The sequence below is a fragment of the Paramormyrops kingsleyae genome, chromosome 8, assembly GCF_048594095.1.
Source record: "Paramormyrops kingsleyae isolate MSU_618 chromosome 8, PKINGS_0.4, whole genome shotgun sequence".
In the NCBI taxonomy this organism is placed as follows: Eukaryota; Metazoa; Chordata; class Actinopteri; order Osteoglossiformes; family Mormyridae; genus Paramormyrops; species Paramormyrops kingsleyae.
This window is the reverse complement of record NC_132804.1, coordinates 30,956,353-30,979,118: the sequence shown is the minus strand read 5'-3', so window position 1 is coordinate 30,979,118 and position 22,766 is coordinate 30,956,353. Positions and strand designations below refer to the sequence as shown.

General features: G+C 47.4%; 1 protein-coding gene across 1 annotated transcript; it reads left to right on the top strand.

Moving 5' to 3' along the window:
- The first annotated feature begins 847 nt into the window (after positions 1–847).
- Positions 848–20,740, top strand: LOC111835906 (opsin-5-like). The gene is made up of 6 exons (XM_072714927.1): positions 848–1,030; positions 14,189–14,276; positions 15,462–15,624; positions 15,977–16,104; positions 18,823–19,157; positions 19,320–20,740. Exons 2-6 carry the CDS (start codon positions 14,189–14,191, stop codon positions 19,767–19,769), a joined length of 1,164 nt encoding a protein of 387 aa, XP_072571028.1. The 5' UTR covers positions 848–1,030; the 3' UTR covers positions 19,770–20,740.
- Positions 20,741–22,766: the final 2,026 nt, after the last annotated feature.

Genomic DNA, 22,766 nt, shown 5'->3' with positions numbered 1-22,766 from the left:
TGTCCTCTTCAGGGTCACTGGGGGTGCAGTGTCTATGGGAATTACCCAGAAAGGGTACCAACCTATTGCAGGGCACACTCACACACCATTCACACAAACATGCACACTTATGTGGAATTTGGCAACTACAATAAACCTCAGCATGTTTTTGTACTGTTTTTGCACAAAAAACCCCATGACAACAAGGGGAGAACATGCAAACTCCACACATGTAGAGCCAGGGCAGAGACTCAAACCCCGGTGCCAGAGGTGTGAGACAACAACCTGAAGCAGTGTTGTTGTCTAAGTGACTATTTATTTACTTTAATTGTTTCCATTAAGTAAGAAGCTTAATTATCAAGAACAAATTTGCCAAGAAGTATGTTTTGCTTTGTGTATTTATTTTACAGATCCCACAAACTATTAAAATCTTTCATTATTGCATTTTACTTATTAGACTGATTAAATTTCCGACTGATGATTTAAATTCCTTAAAATCATTCATCTTGACATTTTACATAAACCAGTATGCCTCAGAAACCAAAAAAGTGTGCATTTAAAATCTCAACAAAGCAAACAGAAATTAGTTTAAATAGAGGAAAGCAACTGCACTTATAATTTAAAGTGAAATATGATTATATAACACTGTATATAAAGGCTTTGGATGTCCATGCCAATAGGCCACCTGAGAAAAGATTTATATGTCGGTTGAGATAATGTGAGAGAGCAGAGACGGACAGAGTGAGAGAGAGCGATGGAGGGGGGGAGTGAGGGAGGGGGAGAGAGAGAGAGAGGGGGAGAGAGAGAGAGGGGGAGAGAGAGAGAGGGGGAGAGAGAGAGAGGGGGAGAGGGACACATCCAGGGAAGCGTCACAATGCTCCTCAGCTGTGGGGGTGTGCGGGGGTGTGCGTGCTGCTCTCGTCTCCTGGCACACACCAGCCTGCCTCCGTCCCCCCGCTGAAGGACAAGGGAGCCCCACCGCGGAAGACAAGACAGGAGGTCACCCTTCACCCATGAGTCGTGTCTGTGAGTGGAGCGCTCTCCCCAGAAGGTAGGTGCCGCAGCCACCACTGCTGTCGTCGCGCTGATCTGGGGGGTCTGTGGTTCTGTTTTGGCTGCCGGGGGGGGGCCAGCTGACAGAAGCTGACTGACCTTTGAAGCTCCTCACTGTCTAGGTGCAGCCTGGTGGATGCAGTTGAGCTTGCAGTCTCCCTGGCTTCCCCTGAGCCTTTGCACTGGCTGTGATGTTGCTTTCGAGCTCGCCGAAATGTGACCCCAACATGGCAACCATTCGTTGGTGGTCGAGAAGGGCAGCAGCGCTGTCTGGTCACTCGGCAACGTGTTGCATGATGTGCGGTGTGAGGCCGCTGTGCCACATCTGCCAGATATGCAGTCTGTTTGTGAGATCTACCTGAATCGTCCTCCGTGTGACTCTGGAGAGTTATGGTTAGGGTCCAGGTCCAGCTGGTTCCCGACTCACCTTCCTCTCTCACTCAACAGGTCACATGGGGGTAGGATCGGTTATAAAGGAGATGAACTTGTTAGCAAGAGTCCTAAAAATGAAAGTCTGCTGGGCCTGAACCTAAACTGTTTCTTTAAATATTCACCTCTGTAAAGCTGCCCGGAATGTAACTGCATGATGGGGGGTGAAAGGGGGGGGGGGGGGGAGGCATTGTCTGCCTCAGGTGGCTGAGTCAGCTGACCATCCTGGCCCACAGTGATTCGCTCAGCCCAAACACTTGATCGTCTGTGAAGAGCCCTGTTACAGCTGGTCACATGGTCATCAGGTTTAAACAATCAGAAATCAGGTTTGGATCTGACTGAACACTCACACCTGGTGGATATTTTTTTCCACAGCACCCGTTAACTGAAATATAAAATGGCTTTGTAAATGTCAACCTAACAGTTGTACCCTTGAGGGAAACGTTTGAACAAAGCTTTTAAGCAGGTAAATAACTGAAACATGAATTTTTAATGGCTGTAATTTACTACAGGTACTGTATATGACTGCCTATGCAGGGAAGATACTTGATGTGTAGTTTTTGACAGTGGCTATTGCATTTTTTGTGATTGAATGGTTTTTGTGGGCTTACGTGAGAAATCGCCCACACACACGCCTGCATGCACACACACACAGGCACGCACATGTCGCACGTACGCATACACACATAGACGGGTGTTTTTTCTTTAGTAGATTTTGACACAAACCTTTCTGTGGAGACTTTGGACCTGGGAGACAGCAGACCTGCTTTTGTTGGGCACTTTTTTCTCGTGTGTATGTCACGTGGCTTTTGGTGAAGTAATCCTGTAAGTAAGGCACTGCATAAATTCAGCTGCCATGTATTTGCAAACGGAGACGACTAGTAAGCTGTGGTGCTTGCAGGAGGGATGCCGTGAGTAAGTGTGTGTCGTGGTGCGTGGTCAGTCAGTCCGGCTTCTGTGTCTGAGAGTCACGCCATCGTTGGGCCTTCAACTCACTTGCCTCAGGACGTTGGTCAACCCTGCACTCTGACCCCACCATTTCCTCATTTGTATGTTGTTATCAAGCAGAGCTTCCACCAGAGAGGACTTGTGTCCCATCCAGGGTGTTCAATCCAGGTTGTCCCATCCAAGGTTTCCCGTTAAAGGTCTCCTCTGGTTTTTAAACGAATACAATGTCCTAGGATTCAGATCATGGCTTCTCAGATCCGAGCTGCTTATCCCTGTTAGCAGAGACACCCACTGAGCGTGTTGTTTAATCTCATAGTGTCAGGCTGCAAAAAAAGTGTCTCGATGGACAGATTTCTAAATAAGGTCAACACCCCAGCCCCCCCCCCCCAAAAGCCAGCATCATGCAAAGATGTTGTGACTGTGACCCGTTACTTCACTCTGTATCCCACCCCAGGGGGGAATATTTTTAATTAATATTAGCTTGAATGAGACACAAATCCCAGCTATGGACATGAGGCCCCTGCCCCGTTTTGAGGAGAGAACCTGGGCCCTGTCAGTACTCTACTCCAGACCACAGCCTATCGCATCTGTCCAGTGATGTCCTTATCCTGTGAGAGCTGCTTCAGTAATAATTTAGGATCCATTATGGCAACACTTTACTTGAAGCAGTCTACATAAGGGTGAGATGTAACCATCATAAGAATGACATGACACATGTCATGCACATTAATGACACGTTATTGATGTTTATGACTGTTATCATAATGTGTCATTTGGTTTTTGGAACTGAATGACACATTATGACAGCAGTCATAAACATCAATGATGTGTCATTGATGTGCATGACATGTCATGTCATTCTTATGTCATTCTTATGACGGTTACATCACCCGTAGACTGCTTCAAGTAAAGTGTTACCTAGATTATGTGTATAACGTATCAGGAATGATGTTGACCCTGTGACTTTTGTCTTGTTTTCTGGTGCTACTTTCTTCTGACAGAGGGGTTAAGTGCATTCAGCTTTGTTTGGCCTCCCTGGGTAACAGGCCTGCTCCTGCAGATATGTATGGCTATGCCTGTTTGGGTCATAAGTGCATATGGGGGGTGTGCGCTTCCCCTCCTGGCTCCATGGGGCAGCAGCATAGCGGTTTATGAGCTTCCTCCTCAGGCCCCAGCCAGAAGTACTCACAGCTCTGTGTGTGAAGAAGGCACAAGCTGAAGGAGGCGGAGCTGTGTGGCAGGCCGGCCCCCTGGCAGAGACGCCATCCCGCATGACCCACGGGATGCTGTCACCATGGCAACAGCAGGAGGACCAGCAGCTGGGCAGTTACAGCTGCAGCAGGAACCCCTCAGGGTCGTACCCAATGAATAAAGAGGCTGCCTAGAGATGTTGGGGGGATTTCAGGTAGTGCAGGGCGATAGCATGACTGAGTGAAGCACTAACTGACCAGGCAAAGTGCTTTCCTGACTGGGCAAGGCACTAACTGACTGGCAAGGTGCTAACTGTCCAGGCAAAGCGCTAACTGACTGGGCGAGGAGGTAACTGACTGGGCGAGGAGCTAACTGACTGGGCGAGGAGCTAACTGACTGGGTGAGGTGCCAACTGTCTGGGTGAGGTGCTAACTGTCTGGGTGAGGTGCTAACTGTCTGGATGAGGTGCTAACTGTCTGGGTGAGGTGCTAACTGACTGGGTGAGATGCTAACTGACTGGGTGAGGTGCTAACTGTCTGGGTGAGGTGCTAACTGTCTGGGTGAGGTGCTAACTGACTGGGTGAGATGCTAACTGACTGAGTGAGATGCTAACTGACTGGGTGAGATGCTAAGTGTCTGGGTGAGATGCTAACTGTCTGGGTGAGGTGCCAACTGACTGGGTGAGATGCTAACTGTCTGGGTGAGATGCTAACTGTCTGGGTGAGATGCTAACTGTCTGGGTGAGGTGCTAACTGACTGTGTGAGGTGCTAAGTGTCTGGGTGAGGTTGCTAAGTGTCTGGGTGAGGTTGCTAAGTGTCTGGGTGAGGTTGCTAACTGTCTGGGTGAGGTGCTAACTGTCTGGGTGAGGTGCCAACTGTCTGGGTGAGGTGCTAACTGTCTGGGTGAGATGCTAACTGTCTGGGTGAGGTGCTAACTGTCTGGGTGAGGTGCTAACTGACTGTGTGAGGTGCTAACTGTCTGGGTGAGGTGCTAACTGGACAAGCAGGTACAGAAAATGAGAAAAAAATCCTTAATCACCAACAATATAGAACACTAAACAAAAGAATGCTACAGTTATATTAACTTAAAATACTATACTATATAACCAAGATGTTCCCACACCACTGATTTGAAAGTGCCCAGGTGCTCTGCAATCTCAGGATTATTATCTTGAGCTAATAACTAACCTAGATTTTACTGCAGCATGATTATTCAATCATGTCAGTCACCAAAATAGTCACATGACATACGCAGTTGGAAGGCAATAAAATAGGTGTAATGTGTGAAGTTAACAAAATATACAGTTGCCCTAACATTAAATAGAATAATAATTTCTAGATTCATATGTGTTATAGTATTAAATGTGAAATGAAAAATGAGTTTTGTAACATTAATAATGTAATTCAGAGCTCAACAGGCTGCACCTGTGGCAATGGGCTAGGGTTCCATTTCGGGGGATACTACGGACCTGTATTCCAGAACCGCAACATGAGATTGTAAACGCTTGTATTGCGATTTCAGTCTCAGTTTCAGAACCATTACACCACCAGTTTTTTTATTGTAAGCATCAAGACAAAGTAAATAAATAGGTTAAGAGGATCATTTACATTTATTCATGAATTCATAAATAGACAGGTTAATGATAATGTTAATATGGGTCAAGCCTAATCCACAATGCAATTTTAATAATAAAAAATAATGCATTCTATTTAAAGGTGCCTTTCAAGGCACTCAAGGACACCTTACAAAACACAGCCAACACAATATGCATGCATACTTCAACATCTGTACATATATGCATGCATACAAATATTCAAAATTACCATAAATCAAATCCATTAAAAGCTGCCTAAGTAGGGAAATTAAAGCGAATAGGCAATTGTATAAAGGTGAGTTTTAAGCCAAGATTTGAATGTAGAGAGACAGTCGGTACCATGGATATCAGGAGGAAGAGAGATCCAAAGACATGGGGCAGCATGAACAAAGGCCCAGAACCCCATGGTGGTCAGGCAAGAAGCAGGCACAATGAGAGTATGGGAGGGGGTATGAATATGCAAAAATCAGAGTGATATGGAGGAGGCAGATTATGGAGGACTATGGAGGTTAACAGTAAAATCTTGGTTTCAGTACAATATCTGACAGGAAGCCAACAACATTACTGAAGAACAGGAGTGATGTGTGCTATGTAGGGGGTCCTAGTAATAATACAAGCAGCAGCATTGTGAACCAACTGAAGCTAATGGAGGAGCTTGAGAAGGAGACCAGACAGGATGGAATTACAGTAATCAGTACGAGATGTGACCATAGCATGTACAAGAATAGCAGTACTAGAAGGTGTGAGAGACAAACAAAGGCGATTAATATTATGGAGGTGAAAGTATGCAGACTGAGTAATATTTCAATATGTGGTCTGAAAGAAAAAGGACTGTCAAGGATGACACCCAAACTCTTGAGGAGAGTGAGATACTACAGAGCTATCAACTGCCGAAGAAAGACAATCAAATTTGGCAAGAGTAGAATTTGTGGCTACAAGAAGAACCACAGTTTTATCCTTATAAAGTTGGAGAAAATTGGCGGCAGACCAAGTTTTAATCTCTGATAGACACTCTGAGGGGGAAGTGGGTGGAATAACAGAGTTAGGCTTGGTACTGTAGATAAGTAGAGCTGGGTGTCATCTGCATAACAGTGAAACAGTATATAAAGTTTCCTAAAAAAGTTTCCAAGAGGTAAAAGATAAATTATGAATAAAAGAGGCCCCAAAACAGAACCCTGTGGAACACCCCTAGCAACTGGAACTAAAACTAAAAGTTTTAAGTCGCACAAACTGAGTACAACCAGAAAGATAAGAGGTAAACCAGGTAAGGGCATAATCAGTCATTCCAATAATAAATCATTAGTAATTTCTGTTTCTGTCCTATGAAATGGACAATATGCAAACTGAAGCTGTTCTAATAGATTGTTATCACTATGATGAAGATGCACCTGTGTTGCAACTTTCTTCACAAGAATTTTAGACAGAAATGGTAGATTTGAAATTGGTTGAAAACTATTCAAATTGTTGGGATCAGCACCAGGTTTTTTCAAAATAGCAGCAGTTTTGAGACATGAGGGATGTGTAAAGTACTCTATTTCACTATCCACCAAGAGGTTCCTGACCTGAAAAAGGTTGAAGACAAACCACCCTACCCAGAAAAAGCATATATATGATGCTTTGATCTTTTGAATAAAGCCTCTGAATAAGACCACACATTCCATTCCCCACTGCATACTGGGAGCCCTCATCTGTCATGGGAGTTCACATAAGTTCATCTTGGATGGGAGGTCATGTGACCGAAAACCCTAGATTGAATCCACCGGAACTGAAAAACCATTTTGCACCATTGTGCACAAGTGGCCACAGTTAATGTACAAAAGCAAGTAAAGGAGTGTCAGGCATCCCACAGGGGTCAGACAGCCCCACCCTAAGGTTTGCTGCCACATACACGAGAACTTACTGAATGATTAAGTTTCTGTTGAGTTTCTATCTGGCTTTGAGAACTCCAGGCTTTGATAGATTAAATCAAATAACATGATTCTTAGAAAACCACGTTTTCTGGTTCTCAATCTAGGCATCTGTTCTTTGGACAATACTGGCCTTAAGGAACTCTTTAATTGTGGTTATAGTACAAATATTATTCCACTAACTGAGTAATCAAAATTGTAGTGGAGCAAGAGGGTTCAAACCGAAGGCTGTGGAGTTCTTCCTGTCACCTCTAGGCTGTGCTATTTCTCAGTTGAAAGCTGTAAATAACTGGTGGTTAATTATCTGTGGCTTCCACAAGGCTGAACTGTGCATCACAGAAACCAAATGGCCATCCACACAGGTGGAGTTTACTTCCAAGCGATTTTCCCAGAAACACCAGTGCTTTAGCTGCTCCATAACTGACAACCACTGGGTTCAGATACTTGGTGTGAGTTTGGGCAGCTTGAATGCAGGAAGGTTTTCTGTGTGAGGCTTAGGTTGTGAAGAAACACCAGAAAGTATTCTGGATGTCCCAGATGTCCGCTGACAGCTGGACCTGCACCTTGTAGTGAACCAGCTCCTCTTTTGTGACTCTAAAGATGACAGTGTCACCAAGATGGCCGAAAAAGGAGATGCCAAAAGTCTTGTATTTCGTTTGGTTACTTGTGGTTAAGGTAATAGCTGGGTAGGGGTTAAGGTTGTCATTGGATTAGGGTTTTGCCCATAGAAATGAATGAATGGTTCCCTCAAAGATATGAGTACAGGTCTATGTGTGTGTGTGTGGGGGGGGGCTTCTCCTTCACTGTGCTATCTGGTCATCATCCTAAATCCTCTGGGAACAGCTGCAGAAATGGGAGCATGAAGCACCTGCTGCCTTTCTGCTTGCAGAAGCCGCCTGCAGCTACTCCCAGGCAATGGTGACAAGTGAGCTTGGGAAACTTTGTTAAATCAAAGTTTACCTTCTTCAAAAGAGCTCAAGCGTGAAATTAAACCAATTAATTCTTGCAAATTAAATTGCAGAGCCGTAACTATGGAAATGGATATATTGAACATTATTGTCTTAATGAATAAATGAATTAATGTAATATATTACACAAATGACCTTTTTGCAGATTAATTTATTTGCTTTACCATTTTGGATAATGTCCACATCCTAAGTGATGACTTTAGTATTTCTTTCAGTATACAGCACTTAATATAGACAGCAGGTTTGCTGAGTATTTGCCCTAAACCCAATCCCATGCAGTGCCCTGCTCAGTGATGCCTAATGAGAGGCCCTCCTGCCTCCTGAACTTTCAGCATGGTGTGGTTTAACACTGGCCAGTCGCTGTGGTTAAAACTGGCCAGTCGCTGTGGTTAAAACTGGCCAGTCGCTGTGGTTAAAACTGGCCAGTAGCTGTGGTTTAACACTGGCCAGTCGCTGTGGTTAAAACTGGCCAGTCGCTGTGGTTAAAACTGGCCAGTCGCTGTGGTTTAACACTGGCCGGTCGCTGTGGTTAAAACTGGTCAGTCGCTGTGGTTAAAACTGGCCGGTCGCTGTGGTTTAACACTGACCAGTCGCTGTGGTTTAACACTGGCCAGTCGCTGTGGTTAAAATTGGCCAGTCGCTGTGGTTTAACACTGGCCAGTCGCTGTGGTTAAAATTGGCCAGTCGCTGTGGTTTAACACTGGCCAGTCACTGTGGTTTAACACTGGCCGGTCGCTGTGGTTAAAACTGGCCAGTCGCTGTGGTTAAAACTGGCCAGTCGCTGTGGTTTAACACTGGCCGGTCGCTGTGGTTAAAACTGGCCAATCGCTGTGGTTTAACACTGACCAGTCGCTGTGGTTTAACACTGGCCAGTCGCTGTGGTTAAAATTGGCCAGTCGCTGTGGTTTAACACTGGCCAGTCACTGTGGTTAAAACTGGCCAGTCGCTGTGGTTTAAATTAACACTGACCAGTCACTGTGGTTTAACACTGGCCAGTCGCTGTGGTTTAACACTGGCCGGTCGCTGTGGTTAAAACTGGCCAATCGCTGTGGTTTAACACTGACCAGTCGCTGTGGTTTAACACTGGCCAGTCGCTGTGGTTAAAATTGGCCAGTCGCTGTGGTTTAACACTGGCCAGTCACTGTGGTTAAAACTGGCCAGTCGCTGTGGTTTAAATTAACACTGACCAGTCACTGTGGTTTAACACTGGCCAGTCGCTGTGGTTTAACACTGGCCAGCTTTGGTTAAATTGAAGGTGAGATGCACAAAGATGCACCATACATGCATTGCTTATGAGTTCATGAGCAAGAGGTCAATGATGGTCAGATTTTCTGCATCATCTCAGAAAATGTGTCATGGACAGAACCCTCAAACGGATGATCCACGAGGCTGATGGAGAAACAGACAAGAGAGATTCCATATCTTGAGAAATAATCAGAAACTGGCAGGTTTTTAAGCCCAGGATTTCTGAAGGGTGATTTCTTCTGAAGTGTAACAGGGAAGAGAAGTGAAAAGCCTGATGAGTCTACTAGCATCTTTGTGCCTGATGTGACCTCCCCAGCAATCAGCTGTGAAGAACATGACACTGGCTGTGGTGGACTGACGAAGCGTATAGCAGTTTGCTGAATAACGTTGAAAAACCTGCAGAAAAACAGCTTGCTCTGCTCCCCCTTGCAGGCTCCTTCAGTATCGTCATGCTGGTCCAGCCTGTCATCAGTTTAGACACTAAGTCTCTGTCCTCTATTACACTCTCTCCTTAGAGGGTCATGGTGGCCAGCATTTCTGCCTTAAATCCATCACCAGCTCCTGTCTCTTTCTGACACTAAGCTGCAGATGGTTCTTACACCAACCAGTAAAAACGTCCCCCAGTCTTCTGTACTCCTCTTCTCCTGTACCTCCTCTTCCCAAAGTCTGTGGTGTAAAGAGTAGAGATGACTTAACCCGACCTGTAACCCTGCTTTCCAAATAAACCCTACAGCCAGGGCTGTAGTAAGGATTTTTTTTAAATATCGAGGTCCAAAGTCTTCCTAGATGTGCCTGTAATGGATCGTGGTTAATGGAGTTGCAGAAAAAATACTGAGGACTTGATCTTGGTGTCCTCAGTGGTAGGTATGACCATGCATATGACAGTGTTACTCAGACCATGAAGAAAAAGAAGATAAGCACCTGTCCTCTGTCTCCTGAGCCTCCTCACCTCCTTCTGTTCCCCTCCTTTCTCTTCAGGGATATCTAAGTAATGTCTAATGACTAATCTTTCAAAAGCACATCACATTAAGTCTGTGACACCTTGTGAACCCTTAGCAATTTTCTGCATGAATGCCTCCTATAATGTGATCTGATCGTCGTATTAATCGAAATTACAAACAAACAAACATGCAGCATTTTATCTTGCTATGTCTTTGCTGAACAAACGGTTTTAATGATCAAGGTCATTGATATAAATAGTATATGAACCCCTAGGAAAATGGCTTCCTGAAGTGAGACTAAGCGGAACCAGGTTCTCCATTCAGTTCCAGTTTGACCTGCCCTACCTCATAAAAACCCCCCGTGTGGTCACATGCTCTTCAGCGACGGAGTATGATATTTGCCGTCACTGGCCTCGTGTTCCTACAGGCAGGGAGGCAGCTTCTGTAGCACTGTGGGTATTTCTAAACAGGCCTGTAAGCAAAGAACTGAGTTAAGAATGTATCTGTGGTATTTAACAGGCACTCTTATCCAAAGCAATGGATGGGAGATGAACTAGAAAAGCAGGGTTGCTGCTGGAAGAGGTGTTGATGTGGCCAACAGGGGAGCCCATCCAGTGGTCTGTGTGGATCCCAGTGCCCCAGTGATGGGGACACTTGTAAAAATGGTTCCGTCCTTCGGATGAAATGTAAAACTGAGGTCCTGACTCTCAGAGGTTATAAAGGATCCCTGGGCATCTTTCGAAAGACTAGGGGTAGCACCCCGATGTCTTGGCTAGACTCTGTCCGCTGTGGCCCTATGAAATGTGGCCTCCTAATCATCCACTAACTAACTGGTGAATTCTCTCCTGCCCTTTCACCACCTTAGCTATTATGTGATGCGCAGAATGACTGCAATCTCATCAACCCGGTGGGTGCTACACAATGGTCATTGAAGTGGTTCTTTATTAAAGAACTTTAGATGTCTTGAAAAAATAACAGTCATGCATTCAAAGTGACATACAGTTGCGAAAGCTTCCTTAGCATGCTTTTGAGTGAATCTTGTGCTCCTACCACAGGGAAAATGCTGCATCCTTGTGAAGGGTTCCTAATGTTTGTTCTCCTTATTTGATTTTCAAATTGGTTTCCATCCCAAAGAGACAGTCATTAAAAGGAGACTTCAGAAAAAAAGTGTTTAGCTTCATGCCTGATCTGTTGGGGTCCCCTGTTTGATCAACAATCTCCTTCAGCAGCAGCTGAACCAGACGCACATTAGCTGTGAGAATAAAGAGCATAGAGGGATTTCACCACAAGGTGGCACTGTGGCTCAGTGGGAGCCTCACACCTCCTGGTCTGGGGGTTTGAATGTCACCCCTACGCTGTTTCTTTGATGCTTGCTCTTCTTCCTGGGTTCACCGGCTGCCTCCTCCATAAACAGGCAGTAAGTGCCTGTATTTGCCCTTCAACACACCGGCAGTGGCATCCCATTCAGGGTGTACAGGCTGCCTTTGGTTCTGTCCAGGAGAGGTGATTAGAAGATGGATGGATGAATGGATGGATGGATGGATGGCGTATTCTCAGCTTACTCTCCCCAGAGTTATACATAGCTCCTATTTGTCCACTTGAATCTCTCCAGTGTAATTTCCCAGTGTTATAATGTTATAGCAGCGCCAGTTGGACCATGGCCTTTAGCGTTTGTAGCTCGTTCCCAGCAAATCAGGATGTCAGGTGATGTTTGATACCTGTGTCACCGTCAGGTTGCAGCGTTAGAGGAGAAATCATTCCCTGTCATCTGGCCTCGTGACAGATGTCATCACTGTTTTTTTCCTGGCCACTGGTTTGATAATGCTGAGCAGCACTGTGTAACAGCTGAAACTGAAATTGCATAATGCCTAGACTAAGAAGAGGTAATACAGATTCACTTTGCTCTCTAGCTTGTGCCCTACATAGATACTGAACAGTCATGGACACAAACTGCAATTCATTTTCATTGGGTGATGGATACAGTTAACTGTCAGAGTAAGCTTTGTGACAGACCTGGTTTTTGTGTATCGATAGTGAGCACTTTGAAGGGTATTGTAATTTGTTAAATGTAAAGTGTGATCCCTCTCTCGGCGATCGCTCTTTTAGATTGCCTCTGTGTGTGAGATGGCATTGGTGGTTGTCATGGAAACCAACTAGCAGACTTCTTGCAAAACACAGACAGACATGCACATGCAAGCTGTCCATCGAACTGCTCGAAATGAGGGTCATAGGCCGCTGCTTTTTCTTCTCGGGGAGATGGACGCTTTACACGCAAGGATGCTGGAAGCAGAAGCAGGACCCCACAGACCTGCTCCCAATGTCACCCTGAAGCATCATGAGACATGCAGCCCCCTCCCGGTTTTGCCGTGATCCTCTCACGTGTCTGAGGACTGCAGCTGTCACGCTGACTGCTGTGCTAACGCTAAGGCGCATTAACACTGTCAGCCGTGCTGCACCAGTGCTGCATGTTACACAGTGTTGCACATCCATGAGGAGCCAGTGCTGAGTTAACAGTAAAACTCAAACTGATATAAGCCTCTTTCAGCCAAACTCTACATGCCAGCCTGGGTTTCTTTTTGTAAAAGCCATCCAGATTCCACAACCACTATCTAACACAGGGTCATGGTCAGTTTAAGTCCAGGCAATTGTCATATGTATGTAGTAGAATGACATTACTACTTGATGGTTTCGTTCCAGTAAATCCAAGATGACAGCAATAGAAAATAAACCATAGTAAGTGAGAGCTGGCTGCAGCCTGGTACTACAGGTCCAAGCCCTCCTGACAGGAGATGCAGGTCAGCACTAGACAGGGCTATGATTCTGCTCACCGGTGTTTCCTTGGATCATGTACAGGCTGCTGCAAGTGCAGGCCTGCAGTGGAAGCCCACAGCAGTCCAGAGTTATACTTGAGAGCTCATAAAGCCCCTCCACCATTCCCAGACCAATGTCGTGATTTCTGTTTCAGCATGCACCGGTTTTAGCTAGTTTTAGTGTGGCATCGTGATCACAAATGTTCTTTGTGCTCTTTTTCACAATTCAGTGTTTCCCAATCAGGTCCATGAAGACCACAGAAGGTCCACGTTTTTGCTCCTTCACAGCTCCCTACCAGACAGTCTACATTTTTGCATTTTCCCCTGCAAAAATGCGGACTGTCTGCGGGTCTCCAGGGACCGAATTAGGAACACTGGCATAATATATTAAAGAAGGTACTCTTGTCAAGGCCTCCAGACACAACTTCTAGTTAGTAATGGCCAAATGAAGCCTCATGAACCATTTGCTTTATTTTCTGATCCCACTAGATGGTGCTCTCTGTCCAAACATGGCTTACAGCATGCTTCAACGCAAACCAAGAGCACCATCTAGTGGGGTCAGAAGATGCATGGGTCTTCAATTAACTATCACTATTGATAGTTGCCTACATCAGTAGAACGTGTTTGAACTGATTGAAGCTTCAAGTCATACAGGGGAATGTTTATTTTTAGACCAGAGAGGAACGAGATGATGTAACATAAAGAGCGATTCATTGTGTCACCTGAATGTACAGTATGAATTTCAGAACTTTTTAAGTAAAACTGGATAACAAGGTTTGCATTCCTACATTAGTGTGAACAACTGGTGTGCAACCCTCTGTATAAAAGGGTGTTTCATCTTTACAGTCTTCCTGAAACTAGCTGATTCAAACTTTTTGTTAAGGAGGGTCACCACACCAATAAAGTGCAATAACTGGGCCCCTTCCTCTTCCTTTTCTTACTTCCTGTTGTTTGTTGTGTATTTTCCTCTCACTACACCCATTACTCTTCCTTTTCTTACTTCTTGTTACATGCTGCTTGTCTTCCTCTCAATGTGCCCCTTCCTCTTCCTTTTCTCATTTCCTGTCTTTTGTTGCATTTCTTTCTCTCACTGTAACCCATCTTCTACCTCTTTTCCTGCAGATGGGAAATACATCGAAAACAAGCTTGTTTGTTTCCACCATCTCAGCAGAACATGACTTCCTCATGGGGACTCTATACAGCACTTTCTGTGAGTCTGGCCAGTTAGCCCCACCCACAGACTGCCTAATGACCCAACTATCCCCACCCACAGACTGTACAAAGATCCAGTTAGCCATACACACAGACTACCCAAAGGTCCAGTTAGCCCCACCCACAGACTGCCTTATGACCAATTAGCCCCACCCACAGACTGTCCAAAGACCCAGTCAACCCCACTCAAAGATCCAGCTAGCACCTCCCACAGACTGTCCAAAGACCCAGTTAACACCACCCACAGACTGTCCAAAGATGCAACTAGCCCCTCCCACAGACTGTCCAAAGATCCAGCTAGTCACTCCCACAGACTGTTCAAAGACCCAGTTAACCCCACCCACAGACTGTCCAAAGATGCAACTAACACCTCCCACAGACTGTCCAAAGATCCAGCTAGCCCCTCCAACACTGTCCAAAGATCCAGCTAGTCACTCCCACAGACTGTCCAAAGACCCAGTTAACTCCACCCACAGACTGTCCAAAGACCCAGTTAACTCCACCCACAGACTGTCCAAAGATACAGCTAGCCCCTCCCACACTGTCCAAAGATCCAGCTAGTCACTCCCACAGACTATCCAAAGATCCAGCTAGTCACTCCCACAGACTGTCAAAAGACCCAGTTAACTCCACCCACAGACTGTCCAAAGACCCAGTTAACTCCACCCACAGACTGTCCAAAGATACAGCTAGCCCCTCCCACACTGTCCAAAGATCCAGCTAGTCACTCCCACAGACTATCCAAAGACCCAGTTAACTCCACCCACAGACTGTCCAAAGACCTAGTTAACTCCACCCACAGACTGTCCAAAGACCCAGTTAACTCCACCCACAGACTGTCCAAAGACCCAGTTAACTCCACCCACAGACTGTCCAAAGACCCAGTTAACTCCACCCACAGACTGTCCAAAGATACAGCTAGCCCCTCCCACACTGTCCAAAGATCCAGCTAGTCACTCCCACAGACTATCCAAAGATCCAGCTAGTCACTCCCACAGACTGTCCAAAGATCCAGCTAGTCACTTCCACAGACTGTCCAAAGACCCAGATAACCTCACCCACAGATTGCCTAATGATCCAGGTAGACCCACCCACAGAGTGGTTAACCAAATACCAACCTGACAACTAATCCTCATTCTCTCTCTCCCCCTCGGCCGGCCGGCCCCCTTCCCTCCTGCTGCAGGCGTCCTGTCCCTGCTGGCTAATTGCATACTGCTGTCAGTCGCCTGCTGCAGGAAGTCGTCACTGAAGCCGGCTGAGTTCTTCATCATAAACCTGTCCATCAGCGACCTAGGGATGACCGTCACCCTCTTCCCCCTGGCCACACCCTCTTCTTTCGCCCGCAGGTCAGGGCTATTGGTGGTCATGTGCTCCAGCATGTTCACTCTGCCATCTCCAGCAAAGTCTTTGGTCATCAGGTGGTCTGATGTGGCTGAGGAAAGAACCCTAAACATGAAACTGCCTCCATATTGCCATGTAAAACTGGGTGGGGAGATTGTGAGGCCCTCTAAACCATGAATGTAGCTTTGGGTAAAAATTTGGTCTACTATAAGATCCACGTCTCTCCCTGTGCCCAAAGAGCATGATGGGAATGCTTAGGGATGTGTGTGGTAGCTTCTGAGCCATCTGCATTGTCCCCAGCTGCACTTAGCGCTGTTATATCTTTCTTCCTCTCTCCCTCCCCCAACCCCTGAGCAGGTGGCTGTTCGGTGAGATCACCTGCACTTACTATGCATTCTGCGAGGTTCTCTTCGCCCTGTGCAGCCTGACCAACCTCACCATCCTGTCGGCCGTCTGCTGCCTCAAAGTCTGCTTCCCACATTACGGTAAGCAAACCAAACGATCGCAAGCCTGCTGTGAAGGAGAGGCAACCGTGGTGTGGAAAACTATAAGCTCACAGCCACCATTGCTGTGGAACCTCCAGTGAGGGCAGCAAAGGAATCATAGTGTCCTGTCTGAGACGCATTTCTTCATACAGCATTAGTCACAGCTGATGGTCATTGCTGGTGAAGCACGAGGTCTGTTCTGCCAGGTGTAACAGTACATACTATGCAACAGAGCTCCCAAGAGTACATGTTCCTGGAAGGAAATTAGGAGACCATCTCAAAGAAAGATTGATGTTAAAAGCTTTGATCCATGTGCAGCCCATTGCATGTCTACTGTCAGAGTTTCAGTGCCAGATGTGAGAAGCAGAAGCCTGACACCCCCTTCAGGAGAGTGGCACTGGGTCCTCGGGACACTAGAAGATAGTCCCAGCCACCTGCAATGTCCAGGACCCACTTAAAAACCTTCAGCCACCCCCTACCATTAGCAGATGGTACAGTAACTCAGGCAGTAATTGAGATGTCTGTTTGCAAACAAACGCTTAATGCCATTCCTTAACAAGTGTGACTAATACATTTAAGCAATTAATTCAAGTAGAATCAGAACGCACCACAAACCACTTGGCAAAGACAGAGGTGAAAGAGAATAAGCCAGGTGGCAGCACAGCCCCCACCTTCCCAGGGGGGCTAGAAGCACACTCCTGCATTTTAATTTAGATCTCTCTGAAGTTCTGGGACACGTTTCGAGGGCGTCCCTGACCTCAGGTCTTGGGTAATGTTGAAACAGCTGAATGCCAGATTACCGGCACTAACCATAACACACCAATAACACCCACAAAGCGTCTTCACTCTCCACCTGAGGCTGCATTTGTTCCCACAGTCGCATGCGGCTGTGGGGGGGCTCTGTGATGTCTGTCACCAGCCAGCTTAGCACCGTGTAACGCTGCGTGAAGGACAGAGAGCGTCTGTGGGCCACTCTGCCGGTGACCTTCTCCCTGTCCCAAAAGACACAGATCCCCCCCCCCCCCCACACACACACACACGGTGACAGGGAGCGTGTTTGTGCAGGCAGCTGCTTGTTTTTCAGAGGACCTTCACGTTCGACATCTCACAGATCACAGAAACTGGGACAGCGGGTGTCTGGATATACGATCAGTCGATCTGCTAGGCTTACTGGGCGTTTATCTCCTCATCCAGAGCTAATGGCCTGGGTGCTGTGCTCCGTTAACCAGAACGCCGTCAGCAAGGAAGCCTGGAAGCTGACCTGCAGTCAGCTGACCTGCATCACTGCATCACTGCATCACCCCGCAAGGGACAGTAGGTGGCAGTGCAGCTAAGGGCCAGACCTGGGCCACCCCAACATTCTGACTGATTATCCTTTTCAGACACATTATGTCATCTGCTGCTTGAACCTGTACAGATGGGTTTTTGGTTATTCTCTCGCTGCACAGACAACAGTATTGCAGGGCTAACAATGTGGAGTGCTTGCTAACAGTGCGGAGCATTAATTTTGCAGTGTGGTAACATTGTGGAGTGCTAACAATGCCAAGTGTCAACAGTATGGATCGCTAGCAGTATACAGTGCTAATTGTACGGAGCAGTAACAGGGCGGAGTTATAACAGTGTGGAGCACTAACTGCACTGACTAGTAACTGTATGGAGCGCTAACAGAGCTCCAGGAGCCAAAAATCTTGATATACATATGCTTATACATGCCAGTGAAATCCTTTGGATGTAACTGTTTTAACAGTGTACTGCTTACTCTACTCTGCTATCTGTCATTGTTGTTGTTTGTTTAGCTTAGTTGTGTTAATGTCATTTTAAGCTCTATTTTGTATTTGTGGTGTTTGGCCCCGTTGTCTTTTTACTGCTGTCTATCTTGGCTAGCTTTCTCTCATACAAGAGAGTTTACATATCAGTGGGAGTAACTGGGCTAAACTGTTTTAAAAACTGTTTAACAATGTGCTATATAGGCAGCTATTTAACCATCACTGCTTCCTTACTGGTCCAATGCTCCTGATACTGGGATTGGACTAAAACTAAAAAATCTAAAACAAAATCTCACTTGTTCTGCTGCTGATCACAACCAGAGTGACTGAAATTATTTACCACCCCCTCCCCTCCCCTCCCCTCCCCTCCCCAGGGATCTGTAGAGCAGGTATCAGAGTCTGTCATTATCTTCAGTACACATCATGTTAAATACTATCAAGTAAAATGCAAAACGGAGACCTACAGATGCAAATCAACAAAGATCCTAACATGCCTTCGTAAACAAGCCGGCATAATACAATAATATAGAGCCACTGGATGTCACTGAAAGGCTGGAATGTTACTGGCTAATGTTGCAGAAATTGTGGTGAAATGCAGCCAATTAAAACAGGGGCAGCCTATGGCCCAATGGGCTAAGCCTCTGTGCCTGTGATCAGAAGGTTGCTGGTTTGAGCCTCAGCACATCAGCAAGGCCCTTAACCCCCCGTTCCCTGGGTGCTATCATGAGTGGCTGCCCTTCACAGCCAGCTTGCTCTCACCTACAGAGAGCAAGTTGGAGGAGGCATAAAGAGATTTTCCACATGGGGACCAATAAAAGTATCAATTGCTAAAACAAATTCTTCATTTTATATGTTTCTATTGAGTACATTCCCACACAAAGTGGTCAAGGCTGCTATTTTTTGCTGCAATGTGGCCCCGCCCCTTCAGCTTCTTGTCTCGTCTGATTGGCAGGTAACCGGTTCTCCTCCTCCCACGCCCGTGTCCTGGTCCTGGGGGCATGGTGCTACGCTGTGGTCTTTGCCGTGGGGCCGATGGCCGAGTGGGGTCGCTACGGGCCGGAACCGTATGGCACAGCTTGCTCCGTGGACTGGCACGTGCCCCGTGGGGACGCGCATGCCGTGACCTACGTGGTAGCGCTCTTCCTGTTTGGCTACGCGGTGCCCTGCACCGTCATCCTCACCTCGTACGCCTTCATCCTGCTGACGGTGCGCAGCTCACACCTGGCCATGCGGCAGCACATATCCCCGCAGAGCACGGTCTCCAACGCCCACATACTCATCGTCAAGGTGGGTCCACACTCTGAGCCACCCTGGACACGCTTCACGGCACGTGCCATTTAGCATTAGCGTAGCACTGGCGGTACCCCCCCACGGCACCCCCTCTTATGAGACCCTGGTACTTCCAGAGAGACCCCATCTGCGTGCTTACACATTTCTCCCCGTCCCCAGCTCTCCGTGGCAGTGTGCACCGGCTTCCTGGCCGCGTGGAGCCCCTACGCCGTGGTGGCCATTTGGGCAGCCAGCAGCGGCACTGCCCAGGTGCCCCCGGTTGCCTTCGCCCTGGCAGCTATCTTTGCTAAGTCCTCCACCGTCTACAACCCCATAGTCTACCTGTTGTTCAAGCCCAACTTCCGCAAGTCGCTGTACCGGGGGGCGGCGCACCTCCGGGGCCGACTCCAGCCAGGCCGGACCTCCCAGCGTAACCACGGCGACATCAGCCATTCTACGCGCTTGTCTGATGGCCCGCACGAATGGCACGGAAGGTGCCGGCATTGTGTGGAGGATGGGGCGCTCTGCGTGGCGCCGGCACAAAGGACTGCTCGTGTTCTGGTGGTGTCAGCCCACAGTGAAGTACGCGTCAGCCAGATCTCCGACAGACTTCACTGCGACTTCCTCTGAAGGGACGCCCTGCACGGCCAGTTCCTGTCCCCAGACCAACTGGGACCCGAGCGACCAATAGGACAGAGACGAGTACCAGCAATCAGAAGGCTTAGAAGATGGCTTTGTATATGGGGAGGCACCCAGACAGTGACACGACACTACAATTACAATAACCCCGACCACAAGGGGGCAGTACTTCCAACAAAATAAACATGGGCAGAACAAATAGCGGTACAACACCTGTCTCATCTTTTTAGATTTATGCAAGGGAGGCTCCTTCTCCATTTTAGCAGTGAGTGGGCCTCCCATCTACAGTACATCCACGATCACCTCAGTTTTTAGTCTGTACTGATGTTTAGCTCCATAGAATAAATAATATTTCAAATATGCATCTTCTGGTCCCCGGACTACATAAGACAAACTTTTCCTCTGTCTGGAAGCCTGTCTGACCAAACCCCATTCAGTGGCCTGGCTGATCTTCTGGGAGTCAGTGAAAATGCCACTTGGAGACAGTTACCATCAGCACTGCAGCGTCCAGACCTGCAGTCATCATGCTAACTTTATAGGGGTCAGAGGGCACTTTATACATGCGGGAGATTCGCTTAATGGGCCTGCAGTTTCTTTTCTAAGCTTTGACTTTCCCCCGCATCATGAGGGATTTAACAGACGGCTTGTATCAGTCGTTTGCTCTATGCAAACACAGGGGGGGGGGGAGGCAAGTGGAGCGGCGACATCAGCGGCGACCCCTGAGACACGGACATCCAGCGTTCATCAGCCGCAGGGTGACACGTTCTCCATCGTCTAGGCTGGCTGGTCGCTGCTTTAGATGCTTGGGTCGCAGTAACATGATGAGTGGGGGGGAGCCTCTCCAGCTGAAGCATGGCAGCCTAAGGCAGGTGGTCTCCGGATGCCATGCTGGCCACCTGAGGGAGGGTCCAGCACAGTTCCTGCAGAGCTATGCACTGAAATTACCTGCCTATTTCTGTGACTCCGCCCATTTCCTCTGGTGGACAAGTTCTCCTGGGATTGTGGGTATGGCAGGGGCGGGTATGGGGTATAGCAGGGAGGGGTATGGGGTATAGCAGGGAGGGGTATGGGGTATGGCAGGGGCGGGTATGGCAGGGAGGGCTTGGCCTGTTTTTACATTCTTGTTGTTTTTTAAAAATTGGATGAAGACATGTGGAGGAAAGGTTTCAGGGCTGTGTCTGTCAGAGCCAGAGACTTGTTTGTTGATCATTTTCTGCTTAAAAAAAAGGAAAAATCACATCTCTCCCGCCAGTATTACATGCGGTATTAATCGCGCAATAGTCACCATTATTAACACACAGTGTGTGCTAAATGCCCAGCAGCATGTGACCTGTCATCTCATGCAGGAACCACGAAAATGTGCTCGTGCTCTGAACTGCACAACTAAAGTATCTGCAAGGACAGAGCTGTGCTCTCCATAAGGAGCTTATCTACAGCTGCTACATGCACCTACAGACAGGGTGGGGGCACGAGAGCATTTCACAGGCAAGGTGAGGCATGAATCCAGCAGCATTCAGAATCCGGGTCAGAGGGGTTCTGGGAGAAGACGCTGTGTGCTGTTAAAAGGCAGCCGGATCAGTACATTCACAGGCTGCAGTCGGAATTTTTTTCCCTAAAACCTGCAGCTTCTAGTCTGTTAGTGATAGCTTATTGTGGCATCACTGGCTGATAAGGATGTAAGGAAGTGCTTGTTGCTTTGCAGAGACAGGGTGGACCAGCTCCCGAATCTGAATTCTCCACAAATGGCCCCCGCCCCCGTCAGACAGCACTCTCCCACAGCTGAGTCAGGCTCATCGCCGCGGCAGCTTAAATGTTCCGGCACATTCTCTTTCCTTGTGCCTGTGATGTCGTACTGTGAGTATTTAAAGCATGTTTTTTAATGTAAAAAGGAGTGAAAGAATCACAGCCAAAGTGAAGTGGTATTTGACCCAGACAAAGTAAAGCAAAAAACGAGCCCCCTTGGGCAGCTTTGGGGGGTGAAGTGCATTACCCTGTGTCTGTGTCGCTGACATCACGCACACCGCCTACTCCTATGCCATTAAAGCTCCTTCCCTCATTTCCTGTTTGCTGTGAACCGTGTTGCGTGTCACAAATCAATGTGATAAAAGCGTTGTATCATTACTGCTGGAATTTCAGATTCACTGTGAAAAACTCTCTGTACAATCTTCAAAGGCACCTTGTTCGAAAAAAGAGACATTAAAATGATAAAGAGAATCAAGTTGTCGCCTCGCTCTGCTCTGTCTGTGGGCCCTGTGTGTGTTATGGCAGGCATGCTGCTCCTGTTCTGGTTTCTCTGTGATGGATCTAGACTAACCCTAACACTTGAAAAAATCAGAGAGCTCTTGTAGGCAATCAGTTCACCAGCTTGTCACATATGTGTGGCTCAGTGGGCTAAGCCTCTGTGATTGGAAGGTTGCTGGTTCAAGCCCAGTCTCAGCATGGCTATGGGTCCTTGACCAAGGCCCTTGACCCCCAGCTTCCTGGGTGCCGCAACAAGAGGCTGCCCTTCACAGCCAGCTTGCCCTCACCCACAGAGGGGGAGGTGTAAAGAGAATTTCCCTACAAGGATCAAGGAAGTTTTCATTATTGTTATTATTATTATTATTATTATTATTAATAAACCTCTCCAGACTGATCACCTAGTCATCTTCAGACCACTTCTGCTGGCGCATCATCTGCAAAGAGCAGGACGTCACCTCTAACCTGCATTCTCAGACCCCCTCCCAGCCACGGCTGCACCTTCATATATGTCCTTGAAGATTACCAGCAGGATTGGGGATAAGACCTCCCTCCCAACAGAGACCAGTAGCCGGAGCCACCATGGATGTGACATGACCCCCACTACATCACATAACAACGAGAGACTGGAGCTGTCACTGTCCCCACGCCTCAGTGCTCAGCCCGTGACAACACTGTGACTGTCTCTAGGCCTCATTGCTCAGCATGTGCCGACGCTGGGACTGTCCCTAGTGCTCAGCGCATGGCGAC